The 16,390-nt window shown below is 35.1% G+C and overlaps 1 protein-coding gene across 9 annotated transcripts in view; it reads left to right on the forward strand.

Moving 5' to 3' along the window:
* The window catches only part of LOC145259987 (FYVE and coiled-coil domain-containing protein 1-like), a 137,885-nt gene that overhangs the window by 49,709 nt on the left and 71,786 nt on the right, over nt 1-16,390 (forward strand). For all 9 annotated transcript variants that reach the window (XM_080117984.1, XM_080117985.1, XM_080117986.1 and 6 more), the window contains exons 10-11: nt 250-1,152; nt 5,275-5,415. In XM_080117984.1, coding sequence (XP_079974110.1) covers nt 250-1,152; nt 5,275-5,415 — 1,044 coding nt within the window. The remainder of the gene's footprint in view (nt 1-249; nt 1,153-5,274; nt 5,416-16,390) is intronic.

Raw genomic sequence — 16,390 nt, forward strand, 5'->3', positions numbered from 1 at the left:
ATACCAGTTGCTGTATGTAGGAGGATGTTTGACACCTCCCTGCAAGAATTGCAAAATCCTAACGTCGTCATCTTCCCTAACAGGGATATGCATGTGAATGAGGACCGCTTGTGAATTTAATATTCCCATAGAACTTTCTCTTTTGAAGGAAGCCAGTTCAACCCACCTAGGGTGAATGCTGCTGTTTTTTCTTTGTTTCTACTAAACTTTTTAATTTTAAAACATTAATTTTTTTTTTTTTTTATACAGGATAATCCTCGGAATTATGAGCTCTTTGTTGATAAAGAGCTTGGTGATACCTTCGGAAAATTCGTTAACTATGTAAAAGAAATAAAAACCAGCCAAGTCGAAAAACAGGAGGAACTATCCAACGCCAAAAGTCAAAATGCAACTCTCGAAGAGCGTCTTCAGCGAGTAACGCTGAATCTGGAAAACTCCCAGAAGGAGCTGGCGTCTCTCAATGAAATTCTTGATGATCAAAAGTGCAAGGCGGAGAGTTTGGAACAGCTGAATATTAACTTACTCCGGCAGAAGGAGGAAGTCGATGAAAGGCTCAGTGCTGCCGAAGTTGAGTACGAAGAGCTGAAATTGCGATACGATAAACTTGAACAGGAATATATCGAGAACAAAAGTGAGAGTGAAATGCAACTGTCCGACGAGATAAAAAAAAACCAGGAGGTTGTTGATAACCTGCAAAGCATCAAAAACAGCTTGGAACAGACGTTAGACAAGTTGTTTGAAGAGAAAAAGCAGATGGCCGCCGAAAACGAGAATTTGAAGGCTGAAGCCGAAAAGTTACGGAAGGAATCTGAGTGCCTGAAGAAAGACAGAGCCGACCTCCAACAGCAGTTAGAAAGTATCAGCATCGAAAGCCAGAAGTCTGGAGCTGTCCGCGAGACGCTGCAGTCGGTTATTGATGCCCTGAATGTGGACAAGAGCCGTCTGCTTCAGGAGAATGAACGACTGATAACATCGGAGCAGACGTTCACCTCTGAATTGCAGGAGAAAGACTGTAAGATCAGCTCTCTCGAACAAAACATGGAGGACGCGCAAGAGATGTTTAGCAATGAATTGCATATGGTGAAGCAGGAACTCTCTGCTGCCCAATTTCAGCTCAGTGCTCAGCAGCTGCAGTACCAACAAACCGTGAAGGTAAGTTTGTTGACTGTATGTTTTTTTTTTTTCCACAAGGGTGTCACCACTTATCAAGACCCGAGGGCCACTTGAGAATAAGGGTTAATGAATGCAAGATGGTAGTGTAATAATCGTTAATGGTGTAAGTTGGGTAGAATTAGATTATTTAAAGGGGGACAGCTCAACAAGAACTTGTTTACATTGGACTTGAAGGCTACCATACTGTAGTCAGCCAGGAAGCAAGCCAGTGGAACAGTGTTCCACAGGCAGAAATTTTATTGTTTTTTTTTTTTTTTCCTTTCATTTTACTTCAGTCGAAGTTCTCAGAAATCAAGGTGTCTCCTTCTTGGGGGCTGACACTTGATTTCTATATGAGACACATAGATATTCGAATGTTCCATTAAATTCTCATTTACATCTCAAACACCGAGTTAGTAAAAAAGTTGAAAACATAATTTTCTTCTTTCCAATTAACCATTTAAGTATGTGACACTATATCTTTCACGTGGTCTGTTAACCTTACCAGATTCCAGGACATTGATTTGTCTGGTGTGGTGGAATATCCAGCTTCGTGCTGTTAATTGAGGTAACATCATTTGGAGAAGGTGTCATTTCTCGTAAAAGCCAGTGTTTTTTTTTTTTTTTTTTTACACAGTGATCACCACTTATCAAGGCCCGGAAGCCACTCAGGGATAAGGGTTATTGCAAGTACATTAAGTTAGTGAGGAGATTTGCTGAAGTGTTTACTTAAGGGGGCGGTTCATTAGGAATTTGTTAACATTGGACTTGAAGACATCCAAATTGTAGTCCAGAGGGAAGCAGGCAGACGGAACAGAGTTCCACAGGCGTGCAGTTCTAAGAAAGAAGCTTTGTTCATGGAATCCGCGTTTTGATTTAGGCACAGATATAGAGTGGGGGAAATTTTTCACAGTGGATTCAGCTAGACGGGTGTTTCTCGTGAAAGATTGGCGAGGGGGGACCAGAGATTGGAGTTCAGACGAGCATCTGCCATGGAAATAACGATAAAACAAGGACAGGCTCGCAACGTCTCTTCTGTGGGAGAGAGGTTGCAGGGTAGAGAAAAGGGCATCCCCTACTAAGCCACGAAGTCTATTTTGTACTCTGTCAAGGCAGGATAGGCTGTTTTTAGCAGCTCCTGCCCAGATATGGCAACAGTATTCCATCCTTGGACGTACTTGGCTTTTATATAGATAGAGAATTGCATCAGTAGTGAGATATCAGTGTGGGTTAACCATGCCAAGGAGATCTTATTTGGGTTGTGAATACCATGTGATTTTGAATATTTGGTCAGCGTTTATTTGTAGGGAAAACTATCCTCAATAATATATCAAACAATATCAAGTTGTCTTGACAAACCCCTGTACAGAGAGACCTTAGATACTCAAGGAAAGTGTATAGTCAGAATTCAAGTTCTCTATGACTTTGTGTGTGTGTGTATATATATATATATATATATATATGAATAGAAGTGCATAAATACATTTTTTTTATATTATTTATTTATTAGTAGTGTTTTTAGAATTCCGTTCCGGTCAACAAAGATCTGGTGTACGATCGTTTCAGAGATGACTTGGAATTATCGTTATTTTTCTTATTTTGTGTATATGCGCCTTCCAATTTGTCTCCTTGATGAGGTCACACAGAGAGGTTCAGTTAAAGCATCAACATCTTACACTTTTTTGTATTAGGGTGTACGCGATACAGAGACATATTTTCACTACACTTGCAATAGCTGCACAAAACACCAAGGTAATCATAATAATATAAATATTAATAATAAAGATTATGACAGTTGTAAGAATAGTTATTACTAGCAGAAAGACCCGACGTTGCCTGGGATTGAATGAAAATCAACAAGCATTCTACACTTCCAATACTTTTATCGTCATCAAAATCTGTGAAATCATCCGTTTCTCAATCAAAATTATTGATTGTTTGCTCTAATTGAGGACCCACTGCACTATGAGGAAGCTTAACACCCCTTCCTGCAGTGACTTGGTTCACAGTAGATTGTAGTCTACATTGCACTGTAGATAACCTACTATTGATTTCATAAAATTATTTTTATATAATAGCTTGAATTAGTTTAATATGGTTCAATTTTTTTTTTTTTTTTTTTTTTTTTTTTTTTTTTACAAGGGTGTCACCACTTATCAAGGCCCAGAGGCCACTCGAGGATGAGGGTTAATAGGTATACATTAGTCATTGTGATTTTAGCATAGTAAACAGTGGGAATTTTGAAACTTGGATTACTTAGGGGGACGATTCAATTAGAACTTGTTCACATTGGACTTTTTCTTTTTTTTTTTTTTTCATAGGTATCAACTCATTATCAAGGCCAAGAGGCCACTCAAGGATAAGGGTTAAAGAGTGTACAGTAGAAATTGGACAATATAATAATCATTAGTAATGAAAATTTGTTAAATTTGATAACTTATATGGAACGGCTCATCAAGAACTTATTTACGGTAGACTTGAAGACAACCATATTGCAGTCAGCCGGAAAGCAGGAAAACGGAAGACAATTCCACAGGCGTGCAGTTCTAATAAAAAAGCTTTGTTCATGGAATCTATGTTTAGGTTTAGGCACAGATAAAGAGTGGGGGGAATTATTGATAGTGTTTACAGCTAGACGAGTGTTTCTTGTGAAAGTTTTGCGAGGGGGGACCATAGATTGAAGCTCAGTCGAACACTTTCCATGAAAATAACGATACATCAGAGACAAACTCGCAACATCTCTTCTGTGAGATAGAGGTTGCAAGGAAGAGAAAAGGACATCTCCTACGAGGCTACGAAGTCTATTTTGAACTCTATCAAGGCAGGCCAAGTCCTTTCTAGCAGCTCCTGCCCAGATGTGGCAACAGTATTCCATCCTTGGACGTACCTGGCTCTTATATAGATAGAGAATTGCATCAGCAGTGAGATATCTACTGGATCGATAGAAAGATCCCACCATTTTTCCAGCGGCCTTGGCAACAGATTTGATGTACGTGTTCCATTTAAGATCAGGAGTAATGGTCAAGCCCAGAAGCTTGTCAAAACTTGAGGCCTCCTGAAGACGAGAGCCATTCATTTCAATTGATGCCAGATGTGGATCAGAATGTTGATGATGTAAAGAGAGAAGCTTGGTTTTAGATGCATTAAAAGTAACCAGCCACTCCTTTCCCCATTGTACTACATGCTCAAGATCAGAGGAGAGAGAATTGGAGAGAACTTGGTCGTTTACTGTCTTAGATGTGCTACCATAAATGGTAGTGTCGTCAGCATAAATGTCTACAAATGTGCTCTAAACAGAAACTTGTCTTATCAAAGAATCTACTGCTGATTTTATATATCAGGCCCTTCTGCTTGTGTGGTGATAAAACTTCACAAATGCACTTGTAATGTTAGTCTGTATAAGGGTGTTAACTTTGGTCAAAATCAGACTGTCCCTTCTTTAATCGGATTTTTTTCGATTTTTGATACTTATCAACCTATATAAGAACACTGCCAGACACATAAAGTATATTTGTGTGAAATTTAAGAAAAAAAATCTGTCCAGCCGTTTCAGAGTCAGTAGTGAACAAATTCACATAGACGCACACACACACAAAGTGCCTTTTATATATAAGTACAAATTTGGCTAAGCTTTTTGTTGCTTTTTTTCTTTTTACTTATACATATTATATATATATATATATATATATATATGCAATACGAAGTGGAATACATTGAGGACATTGCAAAGTTGGGTTCACTCTATTGTTCTAGAAGACTACTCATAGTTTCAGAAGAGATAGTTTGAAAATATGGAAACAGGCAGACAGTTTTATAAATTAGATTACAAAATTTACTTGGAACCCTGATAAAACATGAAAATATTGAAACCTAGATCGATCCATTTAGACTCCTTAAAATGTTTATATAATTTTATCTACTTTTATCACAATTTTTATTTGTTTTACATAAGCATTTATATGTTGCTACACATTCATGAGCATGTTTCGGCCAGCTAGTTACAAGTAGCTAGAAGCCTTTTCAGGCAATATTACTTATACAAAAGTGAAGTCTGTAATCATTAATTTTATTTAGACATATATGCACTTATAAGTAAAGATGTATTGCTAACCTTTTCTGTAGGCCATCAGCAGCAAAGAGAATGATCTCCTTGATGAACAGCAGAAATTGAAGGAGAAAGATGATATTCTTTCGAAACTTCAAGAAGAGAAGGAATTACAAGCCGCCGAATATCAGAAGCAGCAAATTTACTTGCAGGAATTGGTAAGTAAACAAACAAAAATTTTCCTCTCGTCTTGGAACGGCCATTTATTCCCCAAAATCAAATCAAATCAAGGGGTCTGTTTTAAATGCTAATATACATACAATACTTCATAGGGATTATTCAATTATTATATGTATACACTAACAGAGAGACCCGACGTTGTCCGGGATTGAATGAGAATCAACAAATGTTTCACCTTCCCATATTTTATTGTCATTGAAATCGGTGACATCGCCCATTTTTCAATCAAATCGATTTGATTGCCTGCTCTAGTTGGAGACCTACCATAGCCCACCCAAGGGAGAGAACTTGTAATATTGTTAAATTTCAATCTTTATTATATTTCTCTGAAAGTGTTTGAGATACACACACATGCACATATGCATACATGTGCACACACATGCAAGCATGAATATATGGGGCTTAGTGAATTAAGGAAACTAGGGTTTCATACAAAAGACCTGCCTCAGTTTATAAAAAAACAGTCAAACAAGAAAAGATCTGTCTGATCATCAATCCTAAAAGCATCACTCCTGTTGAGTGTATGGGATTTCAGTTTTTGAAGAAATTGGTCACCAATTATAATTTCAGTTTTTAGAGTCACCAATTATAATTTCAGTTTTTAGGGTCACCAATTATAATTTCAGTTTTTAGGGTCACCAATTATAATTTCAGTTTTTAGGGTCACCAATTATAATTTCAGTTTTTAGGGTCACCAATTATGGAATTTCAGTTTTTAGGGTCACCAATTATGGAATTTCAGTTTTTAGGGTCACCAATTATGGAATTTCAGTTTTTAGGGTCACCAATTATAGGATTTCAGTTTTTAATATTGGTCACACTTGTTAGGCAAGTTGTTTGAAGAGAAAAAACAAATGACCGCTGAAAACGAGAATTTGAAGTCGAAAAGTTACAGAAGAAATCTGAGTGTCTGAAGGAAGACAGGGCTGATCTTCAACAGCAGTTAGAAAAGTATCAGTGTTGAAAGCCAGAAGACTGGAGCCATTCGTGAAGTGCTGCAGTCATTGATGCTCTGGACGTGGACAAGAGCTATGTGCCCCACACCAGTTTTGGTGTATTACTTTAAGGTATTTTGTAATGATAAAAGTATTTTTAGGGTGAGCCGAATTCAGAGAAATATTTTCAGTGAAAAAGGTTTGCAGGTTTTATAATCAAATGTGAGAAAAACAAGAGACATGGTATTCTTAGAATCAACTGTTTGTTCCTTGACTCACTAGAATTCCTCTAAGAGATCCATTCTGAGCAATCCCATATTGCATAAGACAATTTTTAAGAGTTTTTACAGTAGGAAAACGATTTGCTGTTTGGAATCGATGAATCTTGGAAAAACATTAAATCTGTTTTTTTTTCCACTCTTGTTCACCCCAAATATTGCCACTTGGAACAAAAGGGGGATACTATTTGGGATCCTGTCTAACAAGGGAGTGTGGAGAATTGGAATGACAAGATGTCTGTTGATATTAAATTTAAACTCTGCATGTTAATACAATCAGGGAAACGGGGAAATGGGAAGGGAATTCCAAAGTCTAGTAGTCCGAAGGAAGAAACTATTAGAGTAGAATGCTTTCTGGCATCTATGGATCTCAATAGTGAAGGGGTGGGATTTTGTTGCCTGTCGAGAATATGTATGTTGAGGAGGTATAAGAGAGATACACATTACAGCTATGGGACGGGGGTTGGGAGTTGAACGGCAAGATGTTTGTTCACATTATATTTAAACTTCTGCTGGTTAGTACAGTCATGGAAGCAGGAAACAGGAAATTCCAACGTCTAGCAGTTTGTGATAAGAAATAATTAGAGTAGAAGGTTTTATGGCATTTTTTGTTTTTTTTTTTCATGGGGGAAGGGATACTGGACAAGCACTTCTCTTTTATATATATATATATTTTTCATTTCTTTATTTGGTACTTCTACAGTTTAATCAAGACATTAAAAAATGAAAATATCGAATAAAAGGTTATATTGTACATATCCGTTTTGGACTGAAGATCTCAAAAAAATATTTCACTTAATTTGATCGAGTAGTTTTTTCTTTTTTTTTTTTTTTACAGCAGAAAAACATGTTTTTATGAGAGCACGTTGAAGTCAGCCATTATGGAATTTGTTGAACATGCCATGGGGAGATAACTCCATGTAAAGCGCTGACACTCCCTACCCATCTTTAATACTAGCTTTTCTTCCTAAAAATTGAACCTTTTGCTCGGTATCATAACAAATTGTTTTTTCGCTGTAAAAAAAAAAAAAAACCCAAAAAACTACTTGATGAAATTAAATGAAATTTTTTTTCGGAGAACTTCGTTCCACAACGGATACATACAATTTAAACTTCTTTCGATATTTTCATTTTTTAATGTTTCGATTAAACTGTACAAGTACCCTTTATTTTAATTTTTTTGTTTGTTTTAAAAAATGTTTTGTTCATTAAACTTTATATCATGAATTGTTTCTTGTTTCTATAGCTGTTAATAATATATTGTCTTTACTTTAAAAATGAGTTTAATATTGTTTTCTTATAAACAATTTTATTTAATTTTCTGTTTGTTTTTTAAACTAAGAATGTAAATATTTTATGATACTTTTTTTGTGCATGTGTCACATGTTAGAAATGTCTTTCTCTTGTTATATACTTATATGTAAATATTATCGCTTAAAAGTGTTGATATTGTTTTAAATATTCTATTTTTTATGTAAACAGAACTTTTGAGATGAGGACTGATAATTTGGACTACTATTCTCATTTTGGTTATATTCACAATGTTTTGGTCGATGTAGTCTCTACCCTTTTTTGGTGTGCATCTTTGTTAAATTAGAAACCTTCTAAGAGAGTAGAAAGTGAATGTTGCGTTTTCTTTCGGCAAACTCGCAACTCTTGCTTCCTCATACTCCATGTGTGATGTCCAATGATGGTGTCATGGCTAGATTGGAGGTTGTGTGTAAAAAAAAAAAAAAAAAAAAATGTACAAAAATGGAAAATTCCACACAAGGTTAGTTTAAGCAAGAACATGCAATTTCCCAGTAGAAGTTAAGTTAGAAGTTAGGCTGACATGTACGGGAAGTTACATTATAGATGGAAGTACTATGATTACTATATTGTCCAATTTCTACTGTACACTCTTTAACCCTTATCCTTGAGTGGCCTTTTGGCCTTGATAATGTGGTGATGCCTTTGTAAAAAAAAAAAAAAAAAGTACTTTCCAGAGAAATTAGAGAATTCTTGCCTTTTTGGAAGTGAGTGATTGGATATAGTTTTTGAGGCTTGCACCATCCTATGGGAGTTGGTCAAGAGAATACAGTTCTCCTGGATGTACTTGCTGTAAAATAATTGAAATTTTACATGAGCAATCAAGTTTGAGATTAAACATACATCTGCATGAAATTGTACTGTGAGAGGAGGTGCATAGCAGAAAATGCTAAAGTGTTAATGTTATATTGTTTTAAATATTCTCTCATTTTTTTTTTTAATTTTTGAGATGAAGATTGATAATTTGGATTATTCGGACTACTATTCTCACCTTGGTTATATTCACAATGTTTTGGCAATGTAACCTCCACACCTTCTTTAGGTGCATCTTTGTTAACTTGAAAACTTAAACAGAGTAGAAAGTAAAGCTTGGATCTACCTTTAGTCCTCACATTCCATAAGCGATGTTTCTGACAAAGGGGGAAAAATTGCTTTTTTTGGAGGGGGGGGGCCTAGAATCTGTCTAACACTTATCATTGGCTAGTTGTTGACCATGAAGTAGTAGTTTTTATTTATTGTTTTTTTTTTTTTTTTAGCTCTTTTCATCAAATAGTTTCATGCCTTGTCTGAAGCTATTTTCATAAAAAATATAAAACCTGATACTTATATGGAATTTTGAACTGAACTCTCTATTTAATGCATGAGGGTAGATTGTTTTGATACTGTCAGCCATGACCACATGGCCTAATGGTTAGAAACGTTGATTAACAATCAGTTCTAAGCGATCATATTCTTGAGGTTGAAGATTCAATCTTTACTACATTCTATCTGCTTCATTATCATCCCTTAATCATGAGTCGGACATTTTCTGGCAACCTGCAATCCTAGTCTCCGAGTTTGGCGGTCTTGAGAATCGATTCCGTTAAAATTCTGTTGTCGGAGATCCTTGTTCCTATTTACTTGACTGCCTACAAGGGTAAAGTTAGAATGAAATGAAACTACGACACTAACCCAAGGCGGGTTCAACCATCTTTCTCCGAAGGAAGGAGTTTCATGGGAGTATAAAATTTACAAGCAGTTTCCAGTCGCATGTATATCCTTGTTAGAGGAGATGACAATGTTAGGGTTTTGCAGTTCTTGCAGGGAGGTGTTGACAATCCTCTAACCTACAGCACCTGGAAGCTACCAAATTGGTCATCCATCTGGTGGTGACTGGCCCAACGTTGCTTAACTTTGCTGATCTAGTGAGAGCCAGTGTGTCAATGTGATTATGTTGTATTAGTTTGAAACAAGGTCGGTTCTTAATTGCAGATCCATTTAATCTTGGATCTATCATTACACTGTACTCAGGCAAAAGAGAACTGGATGAGGTCATCACCACTGGTGGTGATGACGAGGTCCAAGAAGATAGCATGATGCAGATTTCCAAGTTTGATTAGAAAATTCCTGAGTTTGAAAAGATTCAACTGAAGAAGGTCAGATGTTATATTGGTCAAAACATAAATATAACAACCAAGACGGGAATAGTAATTGAAATGATACATTTTAATAAAATAGTATTTTGAGCACTTTTGAGATATTGTTTTAAATTTGAGAATAACATCTCAAAAACTATTTGATTTTTATTTCTTTTTAATTTTTTTTTTTTTTTTAACTTTTAAAATTGATTATTTACTTACCTTAAAGAAATGAATGTACAAGCTTTCAACTGTATAAGACCTTTTTTCAAGGTTTTCTTGTTTTCTTTTTTTTTTTTTTTTGTTAATCATTTTTCTGTCGGAGATATTAAAATCTCAAGGATAAGAGTCTGACGAGATGTTGATCACGGTATTTTTTTTTTTTTTATTTTGTTCTATAAGGCTTTTTAGAAATGTTTTTGCTTGATTTTAATTTGACTCTGCAAATATTGATGTTTAAAACGGTCAATGTTGTTTGTTTTATCCATTTAGTTTTTGAATAATTTCTTGAAATTCTTGTTGAGTAAAAATGCAAATATTCAAATATTTAATAAACCATTATTTTTTATTTTTTTTCCTTTTTGGGTTGGGGTATATAGAAATGAGGGTAGGAATTTTAAATTAGTTTTGCTTGTTTTGTTGAAAATAATTTACTAAAACTAATAAAAAAACAATTTGGTACTTCTGCAGTTTATAAACTGTGCTGAAATAGTAATAATGTTACTATTTAGAAAGCTATTCTTTACATGAGAGGGCTCTGTTAACTATTCTATACTTTCATCTAACAATTTAATAAAGGATATTGTGAAAATTGAATTTAACTTGAAAATCCCATCAAAAAAAAAAAATAGCATAGTCTGTAAACTGCACAAATACCAAAAATTGATTATATTTTTATTGGTATAAATTTTTATAAATTATAAGATATCTAGTGTATATACTTTGTATAAGAGTTTGTTTAAAGGAATAACTAACAGAATACATTGAAATAAGGATATAAACAGACTATTTATAGTAGCTATGTATGATGTGGGAACACACACTGTAAATTAGATGGCAAAATAAAGCAATTAAGATAACGGCGAAAAAAAAAGTCACTCTTTCTCTAAATTCTATTCTGCCTATTTTTTTGTTGTTTTTTTCTTTTTTTTTAAAAAAACATTTTAAAGCACTTTTATTTACATTTTTATTATTGCCTTCAGAGTCTTGTAAACCTGATATATTCAAGATGGTGCGAGATTGTCTTAGAACAAATCAAAAAGTAAAGTAAAATAAAGCTAATGAAAATAGCATATTTATTTATACAAACATTATTTGCTACATATGTGCATACATGTTTCTGCTGCAATTGTTTTCGAAGAGCAGCGTCTCCAGGCCAGACTTTAGCACTTTCTTTTGTTTTTGTTTTTTTTTGTTTTTTTTGATAAACTGAGTTTTAGTGGATTTACATCTAGAAAACTACAATGATACAATCGTTATATACGCTAACAAAAATATACTAATTAGTTAAAAATTAAATTGAGATTTCACTTTGAGTAAAATCAGGTACCATTTCAAATCTGCCAGGTTTACAAAATGCATAAAGCGTTGATAAAAAAATGTAAATAAAACTTTAAATGTTTTAAAACACAAAATAAAATAGGCAAGTAAGTAGAAAAAGTAACTTTTCTTGCCTTTGGTAGCAGTTATTTGTTGATTGTTTTTTTTTTTTTTTCACCCCCCCCCCTCTTTTTTTTTTTTCTGAAATTGTTAACAATCACTTAGCCTTTTAATGTGCTTGTTAGTTTCTTCAACTTGGATTATTATTTTGATGAGGATTTAAGATGTATATTAAACTACTTATATTTTGAGCGGCTTATATACAAGTATATACAGTAGTAAGAGTTTCATTTTATTTATTTGTTTCTTGTCATTAAAATCCTTGCTAAAAAATTTAAATAAGATTCAAATTTTATTTTATGTAGGGTCATTGGATTAGCTGTGATCTTATTTACCTCATCTCCAAGAGTTTTTTTTTTTTTTTTACAAAGGACTTACCACTTATCAAGGCCTGAAGGCCACTTGTGGACAATGGTTAATGAATGTAAGGTGGTAGTGTAGTTATCATTAATGGTGCAAATTGGGCACAACTTGAATATATTAAGTGACAGTTTACCAAGAATTTGTTCACATTAGACTTGAAGGCTATTATAGTGTAGTTGGCTGGGAAGCAGACCAGTGGAACAGTGTTTCACAGGCAGGCGGTTCAAAGAAAGAAGCTGCATTCGTGGAACCTGTGGTTAGACACAAGGTCTAGTGTGGGTTTAATGAATGTGTTTCTATGGAACAAACTGGATTTGAACTTGGTACACCCAGGTTTTCAGCCCATGCCGTTAACTACATAGCCACCATTATCCATGTTAGCAGTTGTTATTCCAAATTTAAATTGGATAAACTAAGTAGTCCATATTTACTTGGCTCCCCATTAGGGGAGAGTTAGGCACATGGTCACTTCTTAATGTCAAATAAAAATCCAGCCTCCCCCCCAAAAAAAAAAGGCGCCCTCTGGATTGAGACAAAAACTAAAATTGCCTCGATCTAGAAGGATTTATTCTTCACTGACCAAAGACAGAACAGATGAAATGTAGCATCAAAACAGATACTTGACTCTGATCTTAGCCAAATAGATCTTTTAATAAATATTTTCAAATTTTGATGTTTTGTAAACAGGTTTATACAAACCATTTTGACAGTTATACAATTTGTTATTACTGTTACTGGTCTATAATTTGCCAGAGTCATAAGGGTGTTGCATGGTGGACGAATGGCTGACCAACTCGCTCCACTTGGTGCAGTTGTGAGCAAGTCCCTGGGTAACATAAAAGCCTTTTCTTGTCCAATCAGGAATGTTGTTGGCCCACTTCTTCTGTCTGCCTCATCCTTGCAAGATGATTTTCACAAATCCTTCAGAGTGTGTTACATGCCCATACCATCTAAGTTTCCTCTTTTTCACAGTGGTCAGTAAGTCTTCATAGCGACGCACTTGTTGAGTGACCTTTCTGCAGATTCATTGTTGGTGACATGGTCCTGGTATGAGACGCTAATGAGTCTTCTGAGGCATCTCATTTCTACTGATTGGATCTGCCTTTGTAGGTTTGTGTTCCGTGTCTATAACTTCGCCATATGAAGAGTTCTTATTTACTTGCATCCCTACAAGGGTAAAGTCAAACCCTAAGTTGGATTTTAATGTGGGAGAAAATTCCAGCTCCTCAAAAAAGGGACACTCTAGATTTTAACAAAAATAAAAATTACCTAAGCCTAGTAGGACTTCTCCTGCACAAATCAAGGAGGACAAAATAGCATCAGAACAGATACTACTCTTTGATCCTAGCCAATAGGCATGAAAGTTCAGGTGATCCTTGTCTATGGTTGCAAAATCTGACTGATGAGAGCTTCAAATCTCAAAAGGTTAGAAATGTTCAACCTATACTGCCTCCGCCAAATACTGTGAGTCCACTGGCATCATTTTATCTCCAATACCTGAAATTGGGACGCAATGCAGGATCATCCCCCCTTCCCCCCTCCCAAACTAATCTCTTTTAAAGAGGAGACTTTGCTGGTTCAGCTACTCTGCATGCCGCAACGTAGGGGAGTTCATCCATGAAGCAAGCAAGAGTCCACAACCACTCCAAGGCTGGCAAAGACAACCGGAAGACCAACTGTAGACATGATTACACGCCATCACTGGTCCACAAGTTTATGGTGTTTACTGCTGTTCTCAGGACTGGCTGCCGATCCTTATGTTTACTGTTGCAGATCATCGTGCATAGTCTACATTCATCCGTGACCCTGTGTGTTCTACAGCTCAACTCATCCTGGGTAAATGTTACCTTAAGTCAAGCCAAACAGCCAAGCAAATGTCATATGTAGAGTTATCTTGTGAGTAATTGTCAAAATGGTCGCCATATGAACTTGTTCATTAAAGGAAAATTTTAGAATCTATTATATAAAGAAATCGTAAATCATCTGTATGGACGTGTGTCTTGGTTAGGCTAAAGTCAGAAACTACACAAGATACAACTATGAACATGGTATCATCAGAGCCAGTGTGACTCTTGACCTGGCTATCGTAAAGAAAAAAAAAAAATTTCATTAAAGCAAGAAAAATTTTTTTTTTTTTTAAATCGGAATGACTTTTAACAGGAGATGCCAACATGAAATTCCCTCTTTCCCTGTGTTAAGAATGGCTTATAAAATAGAAAGCCATTCTTAACATAAGGAAGGGGAAGGGAGACACTGGATTTTTAATTAATCATCTGGTAGTCTTTGCTTTGGCATGTTCCGGCTGCTTATGTAACCTTCCTGAAAATGTTTACACAAAGTTCCCAGAGATTAGGTTTCAAGCGGGATCAACTAGCCAGGGATTAGATAAGACTGCAGAGAATGGGATTTAGAGACGGCTGACTTACTGAACTGTAAGAACTGAAAAATTAGCTTGCGTAGTATCAGAAAATGTTTGACTCCTTGAACAAGGGAAAAATTCACATCAAACGAATGGAAGAAAATAACAAGTCTGCATCAAATAAACATTAGAATCTTATTTAAATTTTTGGTGCTTATTCATCTTGGTACTTAAATGAAATATGGCAGTTCAAAATAAAATAACTTTTATTTGTTTATTCATGCTGTTTGGATTCATCGGACTACTGTTCTCATCTTGAGTGTGATTTTCATGTTTTGGTTGATGTAACCAAATCCAAATAATACGAATAACCAATCCTTATCTAAAAAATTCAGAAACGTTTTATTTGTTTATTTATAGATAAAATAGTTATCCAGGGACACATGTTTTGCTGTCACTATGACTCATCAGCGTGGTTGACTGAGTCATGCTGATGAGTCGTAGTAATGGTGAAACACGTAACAAAACGCACACATATTTGTGTGTGTATTTGTACATGCTACTAAAAATGAGGTAATAATGTATATGTTTTGCTGTCACTATGACTCATCAGCGCGGTTGATTGTGACAAGATTCTTGTAATTAGTCATTCTGATGAGCTGTAGTAATGGTTAAACACGTCTGTGAGTAACTATTTTATCTATAAATAAATAAACAAAACACACACACACGTGTATGTGTTTTGTGTATTCACATTTCACAAGCGCCAGAAGTTGGATTCAAGCATCAATAGCCCCCAAACACAGCCCTTTTACACTTTGCACAATGTTTCAACCAAACTACAAAACCCTTCTCTCGAATTAAATTATTTTAAATCCTAAGGCTACCTGATAATTTTCCATAATTTTTGGTGTACATCAATATTTTTCACTGATAATTAAGTTTTTCTATTGTAATGTTTTTTTAGCGATAACTGCATTACTGATATTATAGTTCCCCTGAGCCTTGGGGAGTTGCTTTTCATTACATATGTGTTATTTGCACCAGACGCAAATTTTTTTTTTTTTTTTTTTGCCCCTCGACAAAACTAAAACAACAAACGAAGATTAGATATGAGTAGAATGGATTTTCCGGGAAAACTCTGGTTGCTCCCCCACCCACCCAAACCTAGGAGTGCCTTTCGGGTTAAAATGGCTAAAATTGACACTTTTGTGCTTATTAAAAACAAAATTGATGTCTTAGATTTTTATAAAACTTTCTGAAAAGTTGTAACTAACTGATTTCTACATAATTTTGTTTGTCTATACTTTGCGATAACTCTTGGGTGTGCACCAGGGGCTCTTTAAGGACTAATAAAAAAACTCCATTTTTTGGGACTATTTAACGATATTTGTCCAAAATTTTCTGTGTATGTCTATTTAGCAGTTTTGCATGGTGCTAAACTCAAATTTAAATATGTTAAGGCCTTGGGGACTTTTGGGGCTAAATAGGGTGGGGTGGGGCGAATGATGGACTTAGTCATTTCTTTTTTTGCATGGTGCAAAACTCAAATTTACATATGTAATATGCATAAAACTGCACCGTTTGTTCATTTTCACCAGAATTTGACGTCCCCTGGGAACATTTGGGGCTAAATGCTGCTGGTGGTGGTAGTGGGGGGGATACAAATGTTGAACTTTGTCATTTTTTTTTATGCCTCGTTCACTGTGCACTCATGGGGGAACATGCATGCTTCACTTTTTCTTTTTTTTTCAATTTTTAACTGCCATATTTTACTTGAGCGTTAATTAATATAAATAAACACCAAAAATTTTAGCGGGGACTTTTTTATCATTTATTTATTTTTTTTGTTTGTCAGGAATAATATTTCTGCAATTAACTTCTGTTTCTCATTATTTCAAAGTCTTAATCAACAAATCCTTCTTTGGATGTTT

Source organism: Euprymna scolopes, chromosome 35 (genome assembly GCF_053919585.1).
Source record: "Euprymna scolopes isolate OS-2025 chromosome 35, ASM5391958v1, whole genome shotgun sequence".
Classification (NCBI taxonomy): domain Eukaryota; kingdom Metazoa; phylum Mollusca; class Cephalopoda; order Sepiida; family Sepiolidae; genus Euprymna; species Euprymna scolopes.